This window comes from Lagenorhynchus albirostris, chromosome 7, assembly GCF_949774975.1.
Source record: "Lagenorhynchus albirostris chromosome 7, mLagAlb1.1, whole genome shotgun sequence".
In the NCBI taxonomy this organism is placed as follows: Eukaryota; Metazoa; Chordata; class Mammalia; order Artiodactyla; family Delphinidae; genus Lagenorhynchus; species Lagenorhynchus albirostris.
In genome coordinates, this window is record NC_083101.1 from 70,312,894 (window position 1) to 70,339,231 (window position 26,338).

General features: G+C 38.9%; 3 protein-coding genes across 3 annotated transcripts in view; 2 read left to right on the forward strand and 1 right to left on the reverse strand.

Annotated features, from left to right (window-relative positions):
- Window positions 1–3,248: 3,248 nt before the first annotated feature.
- Window positions 3,249–3,818, forward strand: LOC132523686 (interferon alpha-1-like). The gene has a single exon (XM_060155170.1). It carries the CDS (start codon window positions 3,249–3,251, stop codon window positions 3,816–3,818), a length of 570 nt encoding a protein of 189 aa, XP_060011153.1.
- Window positions 3,819–11,950: 8,132 nt separating this feature from the next.
- IFNE (interferon epsilon) overlaps window positions 11,951–26,338 on the reverse strand; it is a 31,725-nt gene continuing 17,337 nt past the window's right edge. Inside the window, 3 exon segments of the mRNA XM_060155169.1 lie at window positions 11,951–13,508; window positions 13,728–16,364; window positions 23,702–23,803. The gene's annotated coding sequence lies outside the window, so the exon portion shown is untranslated.
- Window positions 15,819–16,493, forward strand: LOC132523693 (interferon omega-1-like). Its single transcript, XM_060155173.1, has one exon. It carries the CDS (start codon window positions 15,906–15,908, stop codon window positions 16,491–16,493), a length of 588 nt encoding a protein of 195 aa, XP_060011156.1. The 5' UTR covers window positions 15,819–15,905.

The following is a 26,338-nucleotide window of genomic DNA, read 5'->3' on the forward strand; positions in this document are numbered from 1 at the left end:
GAAGCATTCAAGTTGATGCCCAAAGGCATAGCCTACAAGGAAAATATCCACAAGTGTAGACACATTACAAGTTGTTTCCTTATTTCCTGAGGGAGACAAGAAAAGTATGATCAGGCAGCTCCTTGCAAGTACTTGAGGATAACTGAAGAAAAAGTGGAGAACGAGTCTTCCATTTGTGTCCAAGCCTGTGATTCTCATCCTGATCTTCTAAATACTGGAAATACAAACTTGAAGAAAACATTCCTGCAGACGATCTTCAAAAAATATCTCACACAATATTCCATTATCACTTCCCTTGTAGAACCATAAAGAATTTACAAATTCTCTGTAGATTATTGTCCTCTCACATCATACCTATCTAATATATGTTGGTATTATTTCTTCTCCTATTATTATTATCATCATGAGTATGGATCGAGCTCCTGAAATGACAGGGACTGGACTAGCTGTCTAGGAAATGGGGTTGGGTAAGATGGTGTCTCTCCATTTAGGTATTTTAAAGACTTCTGGGAGGTATTCCGAGGATACTAGATCAGGTCATGTATTAATATTTGGGCTTCTTCAACAAAATAGTATAGACTGGGTAGTTTCTAAAGAGCAGAAATGTACTGCTCACAGTTCTAGAGTTTGGAAATCTAAGATCTGGGTGCCCACGTGGTCCAGTTCTGGTGAGAGCCTGCTTCAGGTCTCACACTGCAGAGTTCTCCTTGTTTCATCACAGGGCAGGAGAGGGAGGCATTTATCAAGACCTCTTCTATAATTCCATTTGTGAGGCCTCCATCCCCACACCCTAATAAAGTCCCAAAGGGTCCGCCACCTGATACAATCACTTTGGGGTTAGGACTTCAAACTAATAATTTTGTGGGGACTGAAATATTCAAACCAGAAAGGTCATTGAAAGCTACATGCTTGGTATCTAGAAGAGAGAATATATTCATGCTGAGTAAATAAAGAAGAATGAGCAATTTATCTGGCCAAAAGTGTAGGCCAAGGACTCAGAATCCAAACTCTTGATTTCCAACCTGCAGTAATGCTTTAATTATTATGTGTCAAAATTTGGAAATCAAACTGAAATGGACCCCATCGTCCCTTGAAAGGGAATGAAGACACAGGAGGAAAAGGATCATTCATCAGTCTTTGTGAGGAGTTTCCAAAGAATCTCAGGATATAGGTAGTCATTGCCACATCCGTAAAGATCCACCGAAGAGTAACGTGGTTAATTGTCTGGTTGCTGTGACCTGTGTGAATCAGGGAGACTTTGAGTTCAGATACATGGCTCTGTATGTGACATCAAGCTGGTTATTTTCTGTCATGACCTAGTAGAGGACAAATTAGCGACAAGGCCAACCTCCTGAGTTTAAAAGAGTGCCGGGCAAAGGCTGAAAATTGTGCTGCTCTTACAACTTGAATCCCCAGAGCCATAGGCACCTTGAAGGAAAGAGAATCCTAGTGCTTTTAGCAACAAACTCAGTAGGCATGACTGATACCAGTAGGAGTAGAGTGGGAATACTAGCCACTGTCTATTATAAGCCCAGCAAATACGACTGTGATAAAGGAAAATAGCTTGGTCATTCGTAACTGCCTTCCAGTGGGAGGAGAACATCTGAGAAACTGCTTTAGTTAAAAGTACCTGTTGCGTGATTACACTGGGCCTGGTGCCGAGAATACCACAGAGAATATGACAGAGTTCAGTTCCTACAGAGCTGATTTGCCAAAGATGGTCACATACCTATTATTTATTGAAAGATCAGAATTGGAGAGGGCTGAGGCCACAGAACATCCACTGCAAAATAAAAGAATTCATGATCAGAGTTGAAAGTGAATTATTTCCATGATCCCAATCAACATTTATCCAGTTCTCAATTAATTACAGAGATGGTTTCCTTTTGTTTGAATAGACTTGGATTGGAACCTTTGACAGTCTTTGGGAAATTTGAAATTTAATGCAAAAATACAGAGAAAGATTCAAATTGGTGATGATTGCTAAATCATGCTTTCTCACTGGGGATGATACTGTTTCCATGGGTGCAAACATAGTTTTTAGGAGTATGAAAATCTTGCTATTACAATGGTTTGTGGCACTCCAAAACTCAACCAGATACTACAAAACCTTATTCCTTTGTATTCATTTTTGTCTTTGGGATATTTTTGTGTGTATCATACATAAGAGAAGTATTGACATTGACTTCAGGGAAGGTAAACACACTGTATACAAATCAGTGTTACGACCTAAGGTGACTTGATGGTTCATTGGAGGACTTTCTCGCCATCATTTTCTTGATCTCAAAGTCATATTGTGAGAGGTGGCCTTTACATACTTATGAGCAGCCACTGGCTGTCTTGTGGATGTTGCTTATGTTTGAGGGTCAGCGTGATTTGGGATCGGGAAATTAAATATAAGTCGTAAATTGTATTTGTAAGTAAAATACAAAAAATATGATATTTTATTATTTAATTCTACTAAAGTTGTTCAACACATCCATAATTATGACAAGTGATAAACAGAAAAAAATGTTCACAATACCTAGATGAATATCTAGCAGTCAGTGTAATTAAAAATTATTTTCTGATATGAAGCAAAATTAAAAGTTAAGTACCTAAAAATAAATATTAAAGAAATAATTTAGTTTTGCTATGATTTTGAGCAGCTTTGAATGATTTTTAAGTATGTCTGTACACTGGTATTATTATAAGGTATCTAAATTTTATTTGAATATATAATTTGATACATTCCTACTTATATAAGTAAATATATTACATTAAAATCACTTTGAAAACTTAGTTATAAAGTTAAATTAAAATTCAATAGCTTTTAATTTAAATTACAGCTTAAAATTTTACATATTCTTAACCCTGCACTGAATAGAAAGAGTAAGATTTTCACTTTCTTTTTCTATGTATAAAGTAAAGATACACATGGAGTACAAAAATAGATACACAGTATATCTGTGGTATCAAAATTTCATGCTGGGGGCAATTAGGAAAAAACTATCTAAAAAGGCTCTGTGGGCAGAGGAAAGAGAGGCAATAATGAAAAAAAGGTTGAGAAATGTTGTCCTAACCCATTTGGAGAGTGCAAAATGAAAAGCAAAAACAGAAGTAGAAAGTAAGAGGGAACATTCAGAAAATGGAAACCAATTCGCTCCCATTTAAGACCCAGGCCTGAAGGAAGGTCTTCAGAGAACCTAGAGAGCAGGGTTCACAGAGTCCCCACCTCAGCCAGGCCAGCAGCATCTGCAGGGTCCCCGATGGCCCCAACCTTGTACTTACTCCTGGCCCTGGTGCTGCTCAGCTGCAACTCCAACTGCTCTCTGGGCTGCGACCTGCCTCAGACCCACAGCCTGGCTAACACCAGGGCCCTGATGCTCCTGCGACAGATGAGGAGAATCTCCCCCTTCTCCTGCCTGAAGGACAGAAATGACTTTGGATTCCCCCAGGAGGCGTTTGGAGGCAACCAGTTCCAGAAGGCTCAAGCCATCGCTGTCGTCCATGAGATGATCCAGCAGACCTTCCAGCTCTTCAGCACAGAGGGCTCGGCTGCCGCTTGGGATGAGACCCTCCTGGACAAGTTCTGCACTGCACTTTATCAGCAGCTCACTGACCTGCAAGCCTGTCTGATGCAGGAGGCGGGGCTGGGAGGGACTCCCCTGCTGAAGGAGGACTCCATCCTGGCTGTGAGGAAATACTTCCACAGAATCACTGTCTATCTGCAAGAGAAGAAGTACAGCCCTTGTGCCTGGGAGATTGTCAGAGCAGAAGTCATGAGATCCTTCTCTTCATCAACAAACTTGCAAGAAAGACTCAGGAGGAAGGAATGACACACACCTGGTTCAACACGGAAATGATTCTCACTAATGAGACCACACTTCCACCTGTGCTGCCATGTCAAAGACTTTCATTTCTGCTCTCATCATGCCCTGAATTAAATTAATTTGTCAAATGTTTTCAGGAATATTAAGCAACATGATGTTCTACTCTACAGGTACTAGTCCCTCACAGATGCCCATGCTGATATATTTATTTATGTACTTAAATATTTATCTATTTTAATATTTATTTATTTAACTATTTATAAGATTTAAATTATTTTTATAATATTTTGTGTACCTTAAATTGTGTAATATAATAAAATATGTTCTTTATAATTAGTTTATTTTGTCTTGTTTATTAAATTTTTATTATAGAAAACTTCTTGTATTTGTTTATTCTTTAAAAAGAAACCCCAAGCCTGATTGTGCAACTTGATTAAAGAAATGGATGTCACAATTCATTTACCCATAACATTATATTCAAATTAAAAGTAACAACTGACTTTCTGTAAGCCAGGTTGGATGTTGCCCTCAGGATATAAAGGTGAACACAACAAATACAGCTCCTGCCCTCTTGTTTCTTTGATTTTTGAAGGGAAAGAAATCTAAAAATAATAATCATACTTAATGCTATAATGAGAAGAAGAAAAAACAAATGAATTCTCTCACCAGAAGCAAGAGTGGAGAATGTCAGGAAATAAAAATAAAAGCAGTAGATACCCTCTCTAGTTGACTGGAAGACATTTAAGTGCAAATGTCATTTGTAAGTTGGATATGTGAGTTTATAATTTAAAAGGAATGCTGTAGCTGGAGATACCTTATCTGGCAAATGAAAGCCGGAAATGGAGGCAGTTGTGTGGGGAGATAGTGAAGAGTGAGAAAAAGACTTAAAATTGATTCTGAGGATCTTTCACCTTTAAAGGGAGGGGAGAGAAGAGCCACAAAGGAAACAGAGGTGGAATGGCCATACATTACAAGGACAATAACAGAACAGTGGTAAGAGTGTATTTAAGAAAATGAGGTGCTTAGAAGAAATCAGTGGATTCATGGAAGATGTGGATTGAAACTACATACCACATCAGGAATATAGATGGCATTGGCAACCTTAATGAGATTTGGCTTGGTGGAGTGAATAAGTGGAAACCACAATGGAGTAGGTAGAAGCGTAAATCAGAGACGTTAGTGACTCTGAGGTAGAGAAGGAAATAGTATGGGATCTGGTAAATAATGTTGGTTAGTTTTTCTGTGCAGAGTTTTCCTTTTTACGTAGTATATCTTTTTTCTATATGATTTTATGTAATCGATGTACTGGCAAATCATATTAATGTGTTTAATATTGTATTTACTTTAAATCATGACTTAATTACTTACAATGATAATTTATCTAAGTTAATACTACTTTGTATATCAGTAAGCTGCTCATCATTTAAAAAAATTCATTAGGCAGGAATCGATAACTAATTCAATCCCTCATCAAAAAATCTAATTACTACTGATAATGTAATGTTTCCTGGAATTATTGGCTTTATTAGTTACATTACTTAACTTTCATCATTGTGACACTGGTTACTACAGCAACTTTACACACATTTCATTTTATATTAGAGCTAGATACGAAAAGAATTCTTTTATATTACTACTTGGTAATTTTTCCTAATTTTATGAATATCACAATCTTCTGTGGATTCCAAAATAACAAAGATTATACTGAACATAAAGACTGACAGACTTCCTTCAAAAAAGGAAAGTGGGAAACTGGATCAGGCAACCTCTTTCTCAATACTTAAGGTAAAGGAAAAAAAATAGTCAAAACCATCTGAAAATATAACATGAACCATGGAAATCCATAGAGCAAGAGAGTGTTGTGTATAATTCAGGAGTAAAAAACAGATTTAACAATGATAACAGAAATCCAGAATACAAAGCTCAAAAAATCACCCATAACTCACAATAAAAAATTTTTCATTGAAATTCCATTCTGCTTGTACACGTGTTATGTCGCGAAACCCACTTAACCTAAGCCTCAGTTTTTCTATAAATAAAATGGGTTCAAAATATTTATAGATTTTTTATGCATATTAAATGAACTCATGCTTTTTAAAGCATTTAGCATCATATATTAGAGTAAGGAATTAAAATATACTAGGTTTTTTCCCGTTTTCCTTCAGACAGTTGTATATGAGAATATTATATGTCTCTTTCTATAAAATTCTCAGGAACTGTGACCTACTTTTCAGTAACTGACCTCCAAAGAAGGCAGCCTAAAAAAACAGAATTCTGTCGTGAATTTTAGAGAAGGTTGAAAAATTGTCATTTCGTCCCTCATTTCAAAGAAGTGTCTTGTTTACATTCAGAGATGAAATGGTGGCTTGTATTGATATCTGAGAGACGGGAATAAATATTTAGATAAATGGCAGAAGAACATGCTATCTATCTAATGGTTCTGGCACCTGGCACATTCCCTCCCTCTCATCCTTCCAGGATACACTCCCATATCACAATATTTCCTTTCCCTCCAAGGTAGAAATTCCCACACCATCCTTCTTATTCACTTAAACTCTTCACCATTCACACAACTCCCTTCTGCTGTTTTTTCAGCTTAATGGTTTCCTAAAAAGCAGAACAACACAAGTAGAAAGCAAAAGTTAAATAAAACTTCTAGGTTTTGCAGAAACATCTGCAAGAGAGGCTTTCCTTAATTTCAGCTGAGTTATGATGTAATGGTAGCTGTAGCTAAAAGGAAACAAAGCAAGATCCAGCTTATGGGTGGGAAGATGAAGCTCCTCTCAGGGAAGACAGCCCTCAGGTCGCTAAGTGCAGCGACCAAGACTGGAGGGCAGGCCTCTGATCTATGCAGAAATCCTACCACTTACTGGGGATGTCCCTTCATGCTACAAAAAGGCTTCTTCTTGGCACCAGTTAATTCTAATGCTGTCATAAACTTGTTTCTTTACTCTCTGTTACAAAGAGAAAGAGCCTCCAGTCTCTGGCTTCAGGCAGGGCATGGACTCTTTGGGATCAGGCAAAGGGACAAAAATGTGTTCCCTTCCTACAGCCCACTATGCAGACCAGAGCCTCCCTTTGAATTACTCCTTCCACATACAACAAAACAGGCAGAGCTGCCAACCTGGACATGGAATTCAATGATAACGAGGAAAACCTCAGGTTTATAATGCATTAAACAACTGTCAAAAATAAAATTTTAGTTTCACAGATTTATTCCAAATATGAGACTTCAACTATTATTAAATAGAAAACTATTCTCATTGCCACTTTGAATAACAATCTTGACATCTATTGTACTCAGTAGTAAAAATTCTGCCTAGGTAGCAAAAGAGAGAAACTAAGAAGTGTGAATGAATAGTATCTGAGAGCTTAGTGACATTTTTTAAAATTCAAATGTATCAATTTTGGTATAAGTTGAGAGGAATTTCTGTAATCAATATCTTCACTGAGGTATTTCACTGGGGAGTATGTGTAAATTGCTAAGGTAGCAGGGAGGGCCTGCAACTGTGTGTGTGTCTCCAATCTTTTCCTGAGGTTACTCACTCAACATTTGGATTTGCTGTTCTCCAACTTGGCGTTGGCCAGGGCCTTAGTAAAATTTCAACAGACTTTTGTCCTTTGCTATCTTGTTCTCCCCTCTGGAGGAGGGGCAGATGGAAACATTCAGCAGATGGAGAAGGCTTGGAAACATTTGGCTTCCCAGCCTGTATTGGTCAGGGTTTTCCAGAAACAGAACCAGCGGGAACCAGAGAAAGAGAGAGATTGATATTTTAAGGAATTTGCTTAGGTGATTGTAGAGGCTTGGCAAGTCCAAAATCTGCAGGGTAGGCTGCAAGCTGGAAACCCAGGGAAGAGTTGCTGTTCAAGTCCAAAGGCAGTATCTGGCAGAATTCCTTCTTATTCCTGGGAGGGTCAGTCTTTTTCTATTAAGGCCTTCAATTGATTGGATGAGGCCCACCTGTAATATGGAAGGTAATATGTTTTACTTAAAGTCTACTGACTTAAATGTCAAATTCCTATAATCTCATGTAAAACCTACCTTCACAGAAACATCTAGAATAGTGTTTGACCAAGTATCTGGGTACCATGGTCTAGCCAAGCTGACATATAAAATGAGCTATTCCATTGTTCCTCCCTAATTCATGTCTTAACACTTTTCAAATATTATTCCTCTTCCATTCTTTGATGGCTGCTTATGTATTTTGTACATTTTACTTAATTTTCCTTATTTTGTTGGTTTCTGGGTGAGGAAATTCTGAGATCAGGCTTCATTCAGGCATCTTGCCAGGCAAGTCTCTGTAGCCATGTCCTGTTTCATCTGAAGTTAAAATTTTGTATATATTAAAAAATAACCAACTTTTTTTAATAGGTTAGCTATTTCTCATGAGCTTACAAGGTTACTGTGGGCCTCCTCTCTCCTTTTTAAATCTAATCTTACTGTCAATTCTCCATTCCATCAAGATTTTACTATCACATATGGTATGAGATGAGATTTTATTTTGATTTCTTCCTAGATTGCTAACTAATCACCCTAGAAGCATTTATTGAAATGTTTTTCCATCATGTTAACATCAGATATATCTTTTACCTTAAATCTAATTAATACTGATAATTCAATTTCAGAATTGAAATTTAATAATCTGTTTACCTAATTTCTCCCTTTATCACAGTTTTTAGTATTACTACTATAATCTCATTTCATTTTCTAGAAGAGATAGGTATGCTAAGAATTCTTCTATTCTTTAACATTATTTGCATTCTTCCTGATTAAATTTATATTTCCTCCTCAATGTGGAGCATCAATTTTATGAAAATCACAGGCTCCTGGGGATGCACAGATAACCAAATTGCAATGAGTATAATAGCCTGGGACAATTCCTTCATAAGATGGAAGACTGAAACTGGATCAAGGAAGTTCTCTTCCACAATATCTAAGGTAAAGAATAGGTGGAAACCAGCAAAAAAGAAATAAAATAGTATGCACCAATAAAAAGAGAACAAGGGAGCAAGACGTTTATTTAATTTTGGGATCAAAGTATATTTTAAAACTGAATAGAATTCTAAAACATGAAACTTTTTCAATTGCCTATAATATGCAATATAGGGTTCTGTAGTGACTCTTGACTCTGCCAGCAATTATGTGTGATCCTAGAAAATTCACCTAACTTCTCTGAGCCTCAGTTTTATCAAAGGTACAATAAGGTGAAAATATTCTACGAATTACTGTACTAAACTAACACATTTTAAAACACTTAGTAGGCTATTTTCCACAGAGTTAGGGCTTAAATATGGTAACTATTTTCTTATTTTTTCATATAGATATCTATCAGAATAGTGAAGTCTCCCACCTCTTTCTCAACACCTGCAAAAACATGACAGTCTGAGAAATGGAATTCTGTGAAGTGTTCTGGAGAAGACTGAAATATAGTCACTCTTCACATCAAAGGTAACTGATGTGTATTTTCAGTTCCAAAATGGCGGCCTGCATAAACATCTGGAAGAGAAGTTAGTTTTCTAAACTGAAGTGAAATATGTATAGTATTAATTTGCAGATTTTGATATCTGGCTCCTTTTGCCCTCCCCTCCTTGCTTTTCTGAATCACATTCTTTTATTTTCATACATACCACAGTTACTTACAGGCGTAGCTCAGAGTATTGTAGGTTCAGTTCCAGACCACCACAATAAATCTAGACCTCAATTAGCAAAACTAGAATTTAACATCCACTGAAACATATATTTTTCTCTCTAAAATTACCCTCATCTCCACAAATCAAGACTAATTTGTCTGCAAAACAAGTCTGGTCAATTGATCATATAGGCTCCTCCAAACTGGCTGAGGTAGAACTCCTCAGAAGGAGTCTCAGACTGAATTCCCAACAGGCTTCTCAAGGCCAGGAAAGTCATGCCCAAGGCCTGCCATCAGGCTCTGCCTCAGTGGATTTCTTAGTCCCCAAAATATTGAGATTCTTGCACATGCCCGGAGACAGTCTTTCCCATTCACCTGATAAGTCTGCTCAGAACCCGAGTCTCCAATTTCTGGAGGGACCAGGCAGAGAGAAAAGAAAAATGTTTTAATTCTACCCACAGGTGTAGTTTACCAAAATTGCTGTAAATCATAACCAACTTGAGGGAAAGGGCTTCCTTCTATCTGGAAAACACAGATAAATACCAGTAACTTTCCAGACAAAACCCATAAAAATTATAACCATATTCACCAGTTCACTCAGCAACCAATCTTTTTGTTTTCTTTTTATGAAGCCATCAGGTTTTCCATTAGGATACCTTAATTTCTTACCCTGTTCAGCGGTATAATCTGACATTTATCAGAGACCTGTTATTGTCAAAAAGTCCTTCCTATGAATCTTCTTGAAGATGAAGCACTTTTGCAAACACATCAGAGTACAACAAACACTGTCTATAAATGACAGAAGACTTAAAAAGCCATGGTTAAGGACCTGATTACAATGTAATCCATAAATAAACTTGGTTACAATAACTAGAATTATAACCGATTATAATCTTAACCCTTAAAAACCTTAATCTCTCGCAAAAACCAAGAAGCAAGTAATTGTACATTTCCTGATTGGAAACTTACACTTTAGTCTTTCTCTCCTAAGAAGGCAAGGGTAGATAATCTTAGGCCTGCCCAGCAATTAATGTTTCAATATTTTATCCTATTTGAAATGACCCAGATAGTCAATGAATTCTCTTCATTTAACTTCGTTTAGTTTCAAGTTACCAAAATCTGGAGAGACTATTTTATATAGACATTCCCCAAACATAGTTTGTTTCTACAGAGTTTACCTAAAAGCTCTTCTTTCTCCTTTACTCTTAGAGATCACATAAGATTAAGTTCCAGAGAGCCCAGGTAGATCATTTACATCTCAAAGGCATAAGAGAAATACCAATTCCTTCTAGAAATCTGGCTTAACCAATTACAAAAGGCTCACTTTGATACAATAGCGGAGCCATTAGAGACCATTGTTCTCCATATCTCTTGGCAGCCCCCATTAACCAAGGACAGCCACCACAAACTAGTAGAGAGCCACCACACGATTACCCCTGCAATTTTCGGGCCCTGCATGCTAGTGGACAGCCTCTGCAACTTTCCATTACCCTTCCTGTATTTTCCAACATCTCTGTGCTCATGGCAGTTTCCTCGGGCTCCTGGCTGCTCCGCCAATTGTTGGACTGCACCTCACAGGCCTGCAAGTCCTGTGCTTGCCCAGCTTCAAGATTGAAGAGCCCAGAGTCAGCAACAGAGACATCAATGGTTTAATGGACGGGGGAGCTTACACGTCTGAAGCAAGGTCCTGGAGTGACACCCCACCGTGTGCGGTGCGCAGTGGGCCAGACTTGGTGGCAGTCTTCGATCCTGGGGGGGGAAGGTGTTGCAGGAAGGGGGACCCCTTCCAGGGCCTGAGAGTGGGCTCTTGTCTAACACTTGTAAGTGAATTGTCCAAGGAGACACATGTGCTGACAAAGCAAGAGACTTTATTGGGGAGGGGTGCTCGGAAGGAGAGCAGCAGGGTAAGGGAACCCAGGAGAACTGCCACGTGGCTCACAGTCTCAGGTTTTATGGTAATGGGGTTAGTTTCCGGGTTGTCTCTGAGCAATCATTCTGACTCAGGGTCCTTCCTGGTGGCGCACCTATCGTTCAGCCAAGAGGGATTCCAGTAAGAAGGATTCTGGGAGGTCGGTAGGACATATGGACTGGCGTTTCCTCTCTCTTTTTGACCTTTCCGGAAATCTTCTGGTTGGTGGTAGCTTGTTAGTTCCACGTTCCTTACCAGGACCTGCTGTTGTAAGATAACTTATGCAGGTGGCTACTGTCTTGCCTGGCCAGGGTGGGCAGTTTTGGTCAGTGGTTCCCCTAACAAAGGGGAGATTGCCAGTTCTAGGGGAATTGACATCAGGTGGGCTCATTAGTTACCAGGGAAACCATTAGAGGGGCACGCCCCTCACCGCCCCTTTGATAAGATAACTAACTAGCTGGGGCCTGGTGCAAGTACAGAAGGAGGTCAGTCATGTGCATAGGGTGTAGGTGAAGACGCAGGCACTGGTGGGGCAGGGGATGTACAGAGAGCAAGAGAGCAGCCATCTTGAGTGGCCTGACCACACATACATACATACGTTAATTTTAAAAATACTTTATTGTTATAAACTACTAATGGTCATCTGGGCCTTCAGCAAGTCAGAATTTTTCTGCCGGTGAAGGTTTGAACACTCCTGAAAATTAAGGTGATGTGACACAGAGACATGGAGTATGCAAAAGCTGTTAGAAAATGGCACCGATAGACTTGCTTGACGTAGGGCTGTCATAAACTGTCAATTAGTAAAAAGTGCAATTATCTGTGAAGTGCGATAAAGCAAAGTATGCCTGTACTTCCTCTCCAATGTAGAAATTCGCAGTATGCTCCCCTCATTCACTCCTCCTTTTCCTGCACCAGCCATTCATACAGCTGTGTCCTGTTCCTTTGTGGTTCTGGCCACCAATTTCCCCTTAAGAGTACAAAGCAAAAGTTGAGTGAAAGTTCTGGACTTTTCAGAAACTCCTATATAAGAGGTTATTGTTTTTCTTCTGATGAATATTTTTGGGAATGAGGGGATGTTCTTGTTACAATATTGTGACAGCAGCTGTAGCAAAAATGAACTGGAAAGCAGGATCCATTTTACTCTGGAGGCTGTTAAAACACTTATGGAAGAAGAGTGCCACTTACTGGCCAAGATGGACTAGGACATTGACCAAGTCTGCAGAGCAGGATTCTTTCTGTTCTAGGCAGAAGTCTGTCTTCTTCCACTAGCATTTTCTTCGGAGCTAAAAGAGGCTCTTTCCTGGAAAGAACTGACACCAATAACTTGGCTAAGCCTGCTTCCTTAGCTTTGCATCTTAGAGAGGGAAAATACTCCCAGCTTCAGGCAGGACATGTCTTTGGGCTAAGGCAGCTGTGTGGAGAGAAGGGTCAGAATGTGTTCCTTGCCTCCAGGCTGCTCAGCTGGCCAAGCCTCCTGAATCATTATTCGCTTTACATACTGTAGGACTCTTGGAGGCTTAGAGCCTGCCATTCTGGGTGTGGAAATGCAAGGGGAATCAGAGGAAATAGCTCCTGTTTGAAGGTGCATTAACTCTTTCTTAAGAGTATGTTGTCAGTTTTTCAAATCCATTCCCAGTATGAGATCGTGTTGCTTGACTTTACAGTTGGGAGAAAATTCTCAATGTCCCTTTGAATAATGACTGCACTTGCATCCCTTCCACATTGACTCAGTAGTAAGAGTGAACACAGACATACATAAAGGAATTTCAGAGAATACAACTGTTGCCAACTGACAGTCTATTTGCATAGAATTGAGAACTATTAAGGTAATCCAATATTGTAATTGGCAAAGTTAACCAGGAAGTGAGCATGCGTGCATGCATGTGTGTGTGTATGTGTGTGTGTGAATTGCTCAGGTAGCAGGGAAGGGCTTCAATTTAGCCTAGATCTCTCAAATCTCTGCTTTAGGTTACAGACTTCGTAACCAATTGACCGATGAGAGGGCTCTCTAATTTACATGTTAAATAATTTTCGTCCTTTGTCTTTCTATCTTCCTTCACCACTTTGGGAGCCCATTTCAGGGCAGGACAACATGGACATTTTTTGGACTCACTTGGCTCTTTGTGGCTGCTTAACATCTTGCAAATACGATGATTCCTTCTATTCTTTGGTTGATGCTTTTTTTTTTTTTTTTTGCGGTACGCGGGCCTCTCACTGCTGTGGCCTCTCCCGTTGTGGAGCACAGGCTCTGGACGCGCAGGCTCAGCGGCCATGGCTCACGGGCCCAGCCGCTCCGCGGCATGTGGGATCTTCCCAGACTGGGCCACAAACCCGTGTCCCCTGCATTGGCAGGTGGACTCTCAACCACTGCACCACCAGGGAAGCCCTGGTTGATGCTTTTTTTAGGTTTAACTTACACTTTGCCATTTTGTCAGCAGAAACGTCACTTCTCTTTTTTCACTTTTATGACATTCAGAATTACCTTTGTTTTATTTTTGCCCACAAACAGCTCTCAAGTTTTGCTCTCTAGGAAAGTTGAAATGAGAAACAAAAAAATCTCAAGTCTTGAAAATCATAGAAAATAAGGTGAAACCCCTTTGCCATTCTTTTACTTCCCATTTTATTAACCTCAGGATGAAATGGAAAGTAACTATGGCCAGTAAATCACTATGTAAAAAATAAGTTCCTAAATTTTTTTGGTTGTTATTTAAATTTAAAACAAAACATTGTGAATAAGTAAAGGAAACCAGGCTATTTCTCTCTGACATAATCTGGGCCTCACTGCTCTACGTTCTGAGCACGAGGCAGAGATGGACAAACAAATAAGCCCAGTAGAAATACGCAGACTGAATGAACAACTGAAGGTCACTAGTTTCTATGACATAAACTTCTAATGAGAGACAGCATCATCACTGAATTCCCTATAGCCAACTCAGAAATTCTGAGCGTAACAAAGTTCAACAGTTTAAAAGAGTTGAACAACAAAAGCTGTACTGGCAAAATAAAACTTGTCTACTAAAGGTGAAACAATTGCAATTGAATAATTCCTCCACCTACTTAGACAAAACAAACTTTTGCTTTCAGCATCTGCGGGCTGGTCATACTTTTGATACCTGGGGACACAGGTAAGGAGAGGAGGAGGTCCCCACTGAGAAAGAGGGTCCTTAACACGAACACTCCAGGGACAAGGGTGCAGGTCCTGGAAGATGAATTATTTTGCAAACAAAGAAACAAGCCCCTCCACAGTAGAATTCTGAACTCCTCGGGATGTGGTGAGCCTGCCCTCAGGGAGTCAGCCCCAGAGAGTCTGGGTTGAGGATACTCTGTCATTCCAGGAAAGTGCTACTAGATGTGATAACTACCTTGTGAGTGAGGCGGTGCTGGAAAATACAACTAATTATCTTGGAATTAAAATCTGCATACCTACATTCACCAGAAAAGAACCAGGATTCCTGCTGAGGGTATTGGCCCAGCCTGTGGAGCACTATAGGTCTGCTGTAAGAAAATGGTGGAAAGAAAGGGCGATATCTAGTATATTAGTCCTGACCTTGTGGCCCCAGTGAAGAATACCCTCCGGAACTTGAATGAATGCATTCTAGGAAGAAGAGAAACACCTGAGAAGCTCATTCACTAGTAATCATAAGCCTCTGCTCTGAATAAAACAGAAAACAAAACCAGTCTTTGGTTCTAAACAGCTTATTTTACCATGCATGGTCTGGTAATTACTTAACAAAATACAGAAACCTATAGGGATGAGGGACTCCAACTTCCTATGTATAAAGTAAGGATGGTAAAAATGTAGTCCAGAGTCAAGGACAAATTTTGTTCCTAACACAGAGAAGAGCAATATTTATACATACTGAAATGTGTACAGGGACTTCCCTGGTGACACAGTGGTTAAGAACCTGCCTGCCAATGCAGGGGACACGGGTTCGAGCCCTGGTCCAGGAAGATCCCACATGCCATGGAGCAACTAAGCCCACGAGCCACAACTACTGGGCCAGCATGCCACAACTACTGAAGCCCACATGCCAAGAGCCCGTGCTCTGCAACAAGAGAAGATACTGCAGTGAGAAGCCCATGTACTACAATGAAAAGTAGCCCCCCTCGCTGCAACTAGAGAAAGCCCATGCACAGCAACGAAGACCCAACGCAGCCAAAATAAAAAAATAAATTGTACAAAGAAAAAAATAATAAAATAAAATGTGTACATAAGTATGTGCATGAATCTTTACATACCTACATATACTTCAGCCTTTAATTAGTTTCTCATTTAATTGATATTCTTTTGGATTGACACATCCAAAGTTTACTGGGAAACTTAAACTTCTATTGTAAATTAAGAGTTTAGATTGATTACATCGTCTTAGGTCAAAAGAAAATATCTAAATGAAAACACAAATTGGAAGTGAAAGTAGAGAGAAATTTTCAGAAAATGGAAACTGTCTTCCCTATTTAAAAGCCATACTTAGAAAGAATGTCATCAGAGAACCTACCCCCAAGGCTCCCCCAGACACCCGTCTCAGCCAGGCCAGCAGCAGCCTCATTTGCCCCATGGCCTTCGTGCTCTCTCTACTGACCGCCCTGGTGATGTTCAGCTATGGCCCTGGTGGATCTCTGGGCTGCGACCTGTCTCAGAACCACGTGCGGATTAGCAGGAAGAACTTCATGCTTCTGGGCCAGATGCGGAGAATCTCCCCTCGCTTCTGTCTGAAGGACAGAAAAGACTTCGGTTTCCCCCAGGACATGGTGGATGGCAGCCAGCTCCCGAAGGCCCAGGCCACCTCTGTCCTCCACGAGATGCTCCAGCAGGTCTTCCGCCTCTTCCACACAGAGCGCTCCCCTGCCGCCTGGGACACCTCCCTCCTGGACAAACTCCGCACTGGACTCCATCAGCAGCTGGAGGACCTGGACGCCTGCTTGGTGCAGGTGATGGGAGATGAAGAAACTGCCCTGGGAGTGACGGGCCCTACACTGGCCGTGAAGAGGTACTTCCAGGGAATCCATCTCTACCTGAAAGAGAAGAAATACAGTGACTGTGCCTGGGAAAATGTCAGAGTGGAAATCATGAGATCCTTGTCTTCATCAACCAACTTGCAAGAAAGGATAAGAATTATGGATGGAGACCTGGGGTCACCTTGAAATGATTCTCATTGACTAAGATGCCACATCACCCTTGCACATTCATCTTTGGTCATTTCAAAAGACTTATTTCTGCTTTAGCCACAAAATTTATTGCATTAATTCAGCCATTACTTGTCAGTAGTAATAAGCAAGTAATAAGCAAGTATATATAAAAGTATTCAGCTACAGGGTCATCAGTCCCTAAGTGATGACTGCCCTGATATTATTTATTTATTTATTGTTTATTTATCTATTCCTTCTTGCATCTCTCATATTTATAATATTTAGAATTTATAAAATTACATTTCATCTGTACATTGTAATAAAAATTTTAAAACATGTTTTTCATTTCATGTTATTAAGTTTGCACTTTGTTTTATTTATTAAACTCTTAACAAAGAAAATTTGAGTTTGTTTACTCTAAATTCAAACACTCATTTGGTAAATGATATTGAAGAATGGATGGTAACATTTACTCTTCATTCCATTCAGATTATACATATAAATTGAGTACCTAAATGACAGAGTGTAATTGCTATCAAGAAATACAAGCGAATAAAGCACATGCAGTTTTTACTGTGTTGAAACTCTCAGTCTTACAGGGAAGAGGACATAAAACAGTATTATTGTTCATTTTATTTCAAGTATATTGAACACTGCAAAGAGAAGTAAAGAAAAATAATTTTCTCACACTGGAAGTTTTAGGTACAAATGATCCTGGAAAGGAAAAATAATATTATACAGTATATCCTTTCTAAGCTGCCTGGAAGACATATAAGTGCAGAGTCTTATTGACAGCTGGAAATATGGGTCTTGAGTCAAAAAAAAATGCCAAGGGGGAGGTATTAATTTGAAGTTATTGTGTATCTGGTAATAAGGGCATGGGGATGGATGTGGTCACTTATAAACAGAATGGACAACGAGAAGAGGACCTAAACCTAATCCTGCAGACCCTCAGCATTAAAGGTTGAACAGAGGAGAGTCTGCAACAGGCACTAAGGCAGAGTGGCAGTGCAGTTAGAAGGACACAAGGATGAACAGGGGAGAGAAAACTGAAGGGAAGAAGTGTGTTTAAAAGAAGGAGGGGCGCTTGTAGGGCAGGTGAGGACTGAACTATCCCAGCAGACCTGTAAACAAAGGCTACTGCGATCTTAGCAGGATCTGGTTTAGTAGAATTAATGAGACAGAAACTCGATGGGAGTAGGTTAAAGCAAACACAAGAAAGAGAATTAGGGGCATTGTGTATAGACAATTACCTTCACAATTTTGTTTGTGAAGTGGAGAAGTAAAATAAGATAGTACGTGGAGGAGACTGTGGCTTAACATGCCCATGCACATTTTTCTTCATGTTTTTCGAGAATCATTTTCAAAGAATGGGTGAATTGCCACAAAACAGAAGAACATTTTTAATATCTAACTTATTTGATTTAAACAATTGCTTAGATATTTAATACATTGCTTATTTGGCTAAAAAATAATTTAGCATTGTTCTAATTCATATCACTTTGTAGTGAATTTCAATGGTAACTCATTTGCTTGCTAATTTAATTTCTTTTTTCAATCAACTTTTACAATCAAGCGTCATTTTCTTTTATCTGCCACTTCCTTTAATTTTATATTGGTAATTTACATTATTTATCATTTTATATCTCTAATCATTGACACATACATTTTCTATAAATTATAGCCATATTCTTTTGATGGACACTTGTTTTTAATTTTTCCTGTGTACAAAGACCTGGACAGTTCCTTGTATATTTCTCCAAGGGCTGTTTAGGACATAGAACCAAGGCTCTCCCTAGTCACATTCATTCCTCTTTTGAGTTTACATGTATTCAGTGCCCTTTCTTGTCCACCTGTTTTTACATTAAATTCAGTATTTCATTGGCAGTTTTTTTCCTTTTTTGATCTATGATATGAGAATCTAAATTGCTTTCTGTTAGAGTGCAAGGCAATTTTTCTAGAACATTTTATTGAAATATTATTTCTTTCCTTATTAACAATAGGTACATCTTTAGCATAAATCTAATTAATTCTGATAATACAACTATTTTTGAGATTTTCTTTGCTTTATTAATATGATTACTGAACTTTACTCATTGCTACACTTGTTTTACTACAGCTACTTTAAAACTCATTTAATACTTCTGGTTGAGGTAGCAAACCAAGGTCAAGAATTCCTTTCGGCTTTTAAATATTATTGCTTGCAGTATTTCCTGACTAGTTTTAGAATTGTTCTAAGGTTAAGCGCATTGGCTTAATGAGAATCACAAACATTTGTGGATCCCCAAATGGCTAATTATAACAAAGAAGAGACATCCAATAAAAATGAATGAAAGAAATGGTATCAGAGAATCTTTGTCCCAAAACTTAAGGCTAAGAACAATTACTAAGTAATATATGGGAAGAGTTATAACATTAGCCAGGAAAAAAAGAACAGAGAGCAAGAGAGAGTTTAAGGATTGAATAAATTCAAATTTAAGAAATGATGACAGAAATCCATAGTATGAAACTTAAGGAGTCATACATACCTCACAATATAGGATGTAGTGTTGACCCACCCATTTGGCCAGTTGGTATACATATATACGTATAATTTTACTTTTTGTTCATTTTGTTACATTGTTATATTTAATGTGAAAAACTTGTCCTAGCTAGTTCTGTACTATCACCTTGCCCTGAAAATCTCTTGCAGTCATATCCTGTTTAATATTCAGAAGTTAGTAACTTGTACGTTCCAAATTATTGGAGAAACAAGAAGCTGGGTTGGCAAAGCAGAGCTAGGGATGACTGAGCTGCTGCCAGCACTGTGCTGCCAGCCAACCGCGCACAGGTCCTGCCCAGGCTCTGGACTTTAGCAGTTCAAGACACATGTGGTCAACTGGGGAAAGGATGAGGGAAGACAGGGTTGCAGCTATGGTGGCCATGAGCTTCTGCAGGGGATCACAGTGCATTGTCAGTGAGAGGTAGCTGAGATTTGCTGGCTGCTGGAGTGAGAGTAGGAACATGGCCACGACTCAACCCTCTCCATCTGCCAAGCCCTCCTCTGCAGAGGTCAAGGTGCTCCTGATATCCAGGAATGCACAGAAATGCAGTAAATAGAAGTAGGTGCAAGCACCAACACTGCCCACATGTCTACATGAAACAAGCTGGTCAAGAACCCAGGAGCTCACTGCATCAATGTTTAGGTGCGTTTAAGTTCTGATTCCACTAGAAGAATAATGCACCAGTCATGTAATGCTCAATTGCTCAATAAACAAAGCATCAAGAACTATGAAATACTTGTAGGAGCCAGCAGCCCCTCAAGAATTTGAACTGCCACTCCCCGCCCCACAACCAGCTGCCCTGGGACCAGGCCCCACCTACCAGCGGGCCAGCAGCCACCACACAAGGCAGGGCCTGGCAGCCAACTGGGCCAGGGGCCAGCCACTTACCAGTGTGTCCACAGTAGTCAGCCCCACCAAAACAGAAGGGCCCACACAGCCCACACAGGGGGCACCCCTAGAGCACAGAGCCTGGTGATCAGAGGAGAGTATGCTGCTGGGCCCCCTAGGACATCTCCTGCATAAGATCACTTCTCTAATATCCAGAACTATAGCTGATCTACCTAATATGTAGAAATAAACACAGAGAATTAGGTAAAATGAGGAGACAGAGGAACATATTCCAAACAAAAGAACGAGCCAAAACCTCAGAAAAAGAACTGAAGTGGAGATAAGGAATCTACCCAATAAGAGTTCAAAGTAATGATCATAAAGATGCTCAGCAAACTCAGGAGAAGGAAACATCAACACAGTGAGAATTTTAACAAAGGCTTAGAAAATATAAAGAAGAACCAAACAGAGCTGAAATATACAATAAATGAAATAAAAAATACACTAGAAAGAATCAACAGTAGATCAGATGATACAGAGGAATGGATCTGTGAACTGGAACCCAGAGCAGTGGAAATCACCCAAGCTAAACAGAAAAAAGAATTTTAAAAAATGAGGATAGGGCTTCCCTGGTGGCACAGTGGTTAAGAGTCCGCCTGCCGATGCAGGGGACACGGGTTCGTGCCCCGGTCCAGGAAGATCCCACATGCCGCTGGGCATGCGCGTCCGGAGCCTGTGCCCCAAAACGGGAGAGGCCACAACAGTGAGAGGCCCGTGTACCGCAAAAAAAAAAAAAAAGGATAGTTTAAGAGGCCACACTTACATGATCAACTAATCTATGACAAAAAAACACACGAATATTACAATGGGGAAAACACAGTCTCTTCAATAAATGGTTGGGAGAACTACACAGCTATATGTAAAAGAATGAAACAACTATTTCCTCACACTATATACAAAAATAAACTTCAAATGGATTATAGACTTAAGTGTAAGACCTGAAACAATAAAACTCCTAGAAGAAAACATAAGCAGTATGCTCTTTGACACAGCAATATTTTTTTTGGATCCGTCTCCCAGGCAAGGGAAATAAAAGCAAAAATAAACAAATGGGACTACATCAACCTAAAAAGCTTTTGCACAGTGAAGGAAACTATCAACAAAATGAAAAGGCCATCGGCTGAATGGGAGAAAATACTTGCAAACAATATATTCAACAGGAAAAAAATGCAAAATATACAAAGGACATATACAACTCAACATCAATAAAACAAACAACCTGATTAAAAATAGGCAAAGGATATGAATAGACATTTTTCTAATGAAAATATACAGATGGCTAACAGACACATGAAAAGATCTTCAACACCATTAATCATCAGGGAAATGCAGTTGAAAAACACAATTAGACACCACCTTACACCTGTCAGAATGGCTACTATTAAAAGGACAACACATAACAAGTGTTGGCGAGGATATTGAGAAAAGGGGACCCTTGTGCACTGTTGATGGGATTGTAAATTGGTGCAGCCACTATGGAAAACAGTCTGGATGTTTTCCAAAACATTAAAAATATAACTGCCATATGATCCAGCAATTTCACTCCTGGGTATTTACCAGAAGGAAAGAAAAACCCTAATTTGGAAAGATCTATGCACTTCAATGTTCACTGCAGTATTATTTATAATAGTCAAGATATGGAAGCAACCTAAGTGTCCATTCATATTTGAAAAAAGAAAATACGGTATACACACATGATGGAATATTAGTCATAAAAAGAAAAACAATTCCTGCCATTTGCAACAACATGGATAGATCTAGAGCAGGGGTCCGCAACCCCCAGGCCATGGACTGGTTTATGGTTTTCTGTCTACATTTATGGTTTTCTGCCTCCAGCTGTATTTTCAGACAAGTTGCAGAATGGCTGGCTGTGGAAGGAGGCAATCAGAGCCTGGAAATCAGAGCCTGATTGGAAATTCAATAAAGGCAGAAAATTAATACTTCATATAACACAACATGTATACATCACCCAAATTCAGTTTTTAGATAACTCTGCTAGTCAAACACAGAAATGTTCTGAGGATGACAAGGCTGGTTTGTAACAGGTATAAGGAAAGTGATGACCAAATTAATGGTACCATAAAAAGTCTGTCACAAGGGAATGGTGCCTATTATGACTGGGACAAATGGGAATTGGGGAGAAAGAACTTATCATTATTTATCTATTTAAGATTGTCCTGGAGAAAGAATGCTCAGATTCCCGGCTGTCTTTCTCATCCTTGTGGACTTGGATATTCCCAAAATTGGTAAAGAGCTCAAGCTGTGCATTCAGAGGGCCTGGATTCTAAAATGAGGCCAGGACCTTGGGAACGTTATTAATCTCTCCATGGCTCTGTTTTCTTCTCTATAAAAATCAGAATAATGAAAGAAACTACATCAGCCTGTTTTGTTAACAGATGCAAAGGTTTGAGATACAGCAACGTAAAGGAATAGAGCAATGCATTTTAACACATTAATTTTTAAAAAGTCTGTTCAGCAAAGCATCATAAAAATTTAAAACACATGGTATTGAAAAACCTTATAACGTATAATAGAGCATTAACATTTTTACTAATAGGAAGAGCTCAAGAAAGTTTAGGAATCCAAAAAAAATCTGGGCAAAAGAATATAAAGAGGCGATTTACAGAAGCAGAAATAACTGAGTGGGTAACATACATATGCTAAATAATCAGTCTCCTAGTGATCACAGATTTTGTAAATGAAATTTCAAATGAAAAATTTGATGAACAGCAACAACAAAAAGATTGCTTGGTGGTAGCTGGGGTAAAAGTGCAGTTACACAGAGTTGGTAGAAGTGTAAAAATTTCAAACACTATTGATCATTAGTTTAGTAACATCTATCAAAAATTCTAAAGCATCAGACCCAGCAAATATAGCAGTATGTGTCTATCTTACAGAAATACTAAGTGAATACTCAAATTTGCTCATTGTGTAGCATTATTTATATGAACGGTAATTGAAATCAACTTAATGTGTGACAGTACAGATGAATGGTTAAGTAAATCAGGATTCCTTCACAGAATACTGTGCAGCCACATTAACTTAACTAAGGTGGACCAATACTCACCAGCATCCAAGGATGTTCATGATATTCTGAGTGTCTTCTCGAGTGAAAAAGCAAGTTAAGGGATAAGAGTAAACACATTGGTGAAAATTGATATCTAGTTATTCTTAAAGATTAGGATTTTAGGAAATAAAGGGTAGAGATAAGATCATTTGACTTCCTTTTGTTTTCTGGAACCTATAGATTGCTTTTTGTTTACTTAAAAAAATAAGCTATATACTTAGAATTGATTTTTTAATATTGTTTCCAACATTTCTATTAGACTGAAGCAAGGGGTGTCCATCTTAGCTTAGTATCCCACACGTTTGATACTGAAAAAAGAGCACTGTCTTTGTATCACCAGGAGAAAACATGGGGGAAAATGGTTGACTGGACTCTTTAAAAGGCAGAAGTAGAGCAGACAGCATTGACCACTTAAAACTTTAGATAGCAGTCAGAGTTGTCTACCAATACAGAAAGAAGAGAATGCTAGTGATGTTTCTCATTTAATAAAAACTTTGAGATAATTTTATACAAAGGTAATGTTTTCAATCTTGGAAGTTTATTTCTTCAACATTTGAGTTTTCTTAGTATGAATGAATAAAAAGCACCTCTTGGCTTTTTTCTCCAGACTCTTCTAGGTCTTAGAGCTATGTTTCTGCTCCTCTTGGTAGTGGTTTGTTTCCTCTATAGAGCCAGAGCTTGCACCAAAAGGACTCTTTTGATTCAGTATCCTGCTCCAAATTTACCTTTAGCTGTTCCATCAGCTGAGAAATCCTTCATGGGTCTCTATTCCAATCCTTAGGTACACTCTTGGCAGAAAATAGCAGGGAGGGTCTGCTGGAACGTGCCTTATGGAAGAAAAAAACATTGAACAAGGTCTTCTGGTACAGACATAGCAAAGATCTCCTACCTGCAGAGAATATAAATCTAAATCATGTTTTGATATTTATATATACATCCATAAAGCCATCACAATTAAGATAATGAAGATGCCAGTCACCCTCCAAAGGTTTCTTCATGTACCTTTGTAATCCCTTTCCCTTTCCAACCTCACCTCTCACCCTGCCAGTCAGCCCTTTCTGTCCCTAAAGACAAGTTTGCATTTCCTACAAGTTCATGTAAATGGAATAACACAGTATGTGCTCTTTTTCTTTTCATTCGGCTTCAACATTTTAAGATTCATCCATATTTTACCATGTTTCAATAGCTGATTGTTTTTATTGCTGAATAATCTTCCATTTTATGGATCTATGATAATTCATTGTTTCACTTGTTGATGGACATTTTTTTCCCCAGGGTTTTTAAATAGGAATAAAGCTGCTCAGAACATTCATGTATAAGTCTTTATGAGGACATGTACTTTCATTTCTCTCAGGTAAATATCTAAGAGTAGAACAGCTGTATCATATGAAAGGTATAGGTTTTACATTTTAGGAAACTGCCAAACCATTTTCCAAAGTGGTTGTACCATTTGATATTTCCACCAGCAATGGAGAATTCCAGTGATGTCACATCCTCTGTACCAGTTATGGACAATCTTTTTAATTTTAGCCACTTCCATAAATAGGAAGCGGTATTTAATTGTGCTTTTAATTTGTATCTCCCTGGTGACTAATAATGTTGAGCATCTTTTCACATCTTTATTTGACATTTACACATGCACATTTTCCTTGGGAACCTGCCTGTAAAAGTCTATCAAATCAGTGCAAAATACTTTACAGAAAAAAATTTAAAGAATTTAAAGAACTTCCATTCTTCTGCCCCCAATTTTGCTCAAGTTGTGAGGTGACTCAGGTCATGGTCTGGACAAGAGGCACATCTTAGTGTTTCTCCAACAAAAAGCAAGTGCTTCCCATCTGTTATTTCTGGAAAACACATCTGACTGATCTCTGAGATCCAGGGGATGCTGGGCAGTTTCAAGGAGTCCACATCATGCTGTCTTCCCTGAGATTTCTCTGTAGCATCTTCAGTACAAAGGGCCCAGGATGTTTGGGATGAGACTCTCTTGGAGAAATTCCACATTGGACATCAGCAGCAGCAGAACAGCTGGAGATGTGTTTGGGACAAGAGAGAGATTTAGAAGAGAACTTGCTAGAAGTGAGGATTCAAGACTGGATAAGAAGAGTTACTTTCAAGGAATGAACCTTTCCCTAAAGGGGGAAGAATACAGACCCCATGTTTAACAAACTGTCGCAGTAGGAATCAACAGGTGCTTTCTCTTCATTAACGAACTTGTAAAAGAAATTAAAGAAAAAAAGGAAGAAAACTAAGCTTTCACAAAACGGTGACAAAATGATCCTTACAAAGTTCAGGTTTTCATGCATTTTAGAAGTTCCTTTACCAACTGAAAACTGAAGCCTAGAATCAACAATGGTGACCTTAAAAGCAGAGAAATATGAATTATATTCAATGATCATAAGGCTGACAGCTTTAAATTTATCACATACTTATTTTCTACATGTTATTTATAGAACAAAATGTTCTCATTACAATGTATAAAACTTTATTTTGTAAACATACATGCAATTTCTCAAAAGTTATGTGCTCATGTGTTCAATTTTTAAATCTAAATCAATGCACACAGAAACTGCAATGGAGTTGATGTTTTCCTATGTGAGACCTACACTGGAAACAAGAATACCTATACTTCCCAGGCTGATTTTGGGGCTGAATCTCAGTGAAGCATCTTTGTTCAGGACCAATGGACATATTAAGTTCTTGGGATGAGGGAGAATCTGCAGGCACCTGACATAGTCAAAGAATGCTAAGTCCATACTTTTATCATAACAAATTTGAGGATATGGACCAATAAAGAGCTGGACATGCTTTTATAGACAAGAACTAGGAATGGAGACTGCAAAAATAAAACAGCAGTGCTTGAGTCACAGACCTGGGGAGCTCTCATCCACGGTATATTGATTCTGTTCTGATATTGCCTCTTATCCAAACTTATGCCTTTGGTTATATCTATAAAAGAAAGATGAAAATATGTGCAGGCAAGCTGCAGTTTAGAAAGCACCATAGAAAAGTACATGTGTTTATAGCCACATCCATCCCAAGTGGAAAATGCTTAGTACAGGAGAACATCCTGCAGAGATAATGGCTGGAGAGTGGGGGAATGCAGTCAGTGCCACCTGACTATTCAGATGGTCAACAAGTAACCTGGGCAGAAACAGGCATGAGTATCTGGAGAATTTGGGTTAGCTGGTCTAGAAGCCAGTCTGTATAATTCACACATGGGTGCCTGTACATGTGTGTGTGTGTCAGAGGGTAGGGGGGTGGTTCACGCATGTGCCTTTGTTCTTGTGTGTGTGTTGAAAGCTATTCGGCTACAGCAGCAAAAAGCCTAGTGTCTAAAGGAAATAGTGTATACAAAGCACTTA

What these genes read in the sequence shown, in the direction of transcription:
- LOC132523693 (XM_060155173.1), top strand. Translation starts at nt 15,906, where the DNA reads ATGGCCTTCGTGCTCTCTCTACTGACCGCCCTGGTGATGTTCAGCTAT.
- LOC132523686 (XM_060155170.1), top strand. Translation starts at nt 3,249, where the DNA reads ATGGCCCCAACCTTGTACTTACTCCTGGCCCTGGTGCTGCTCAGCTGC.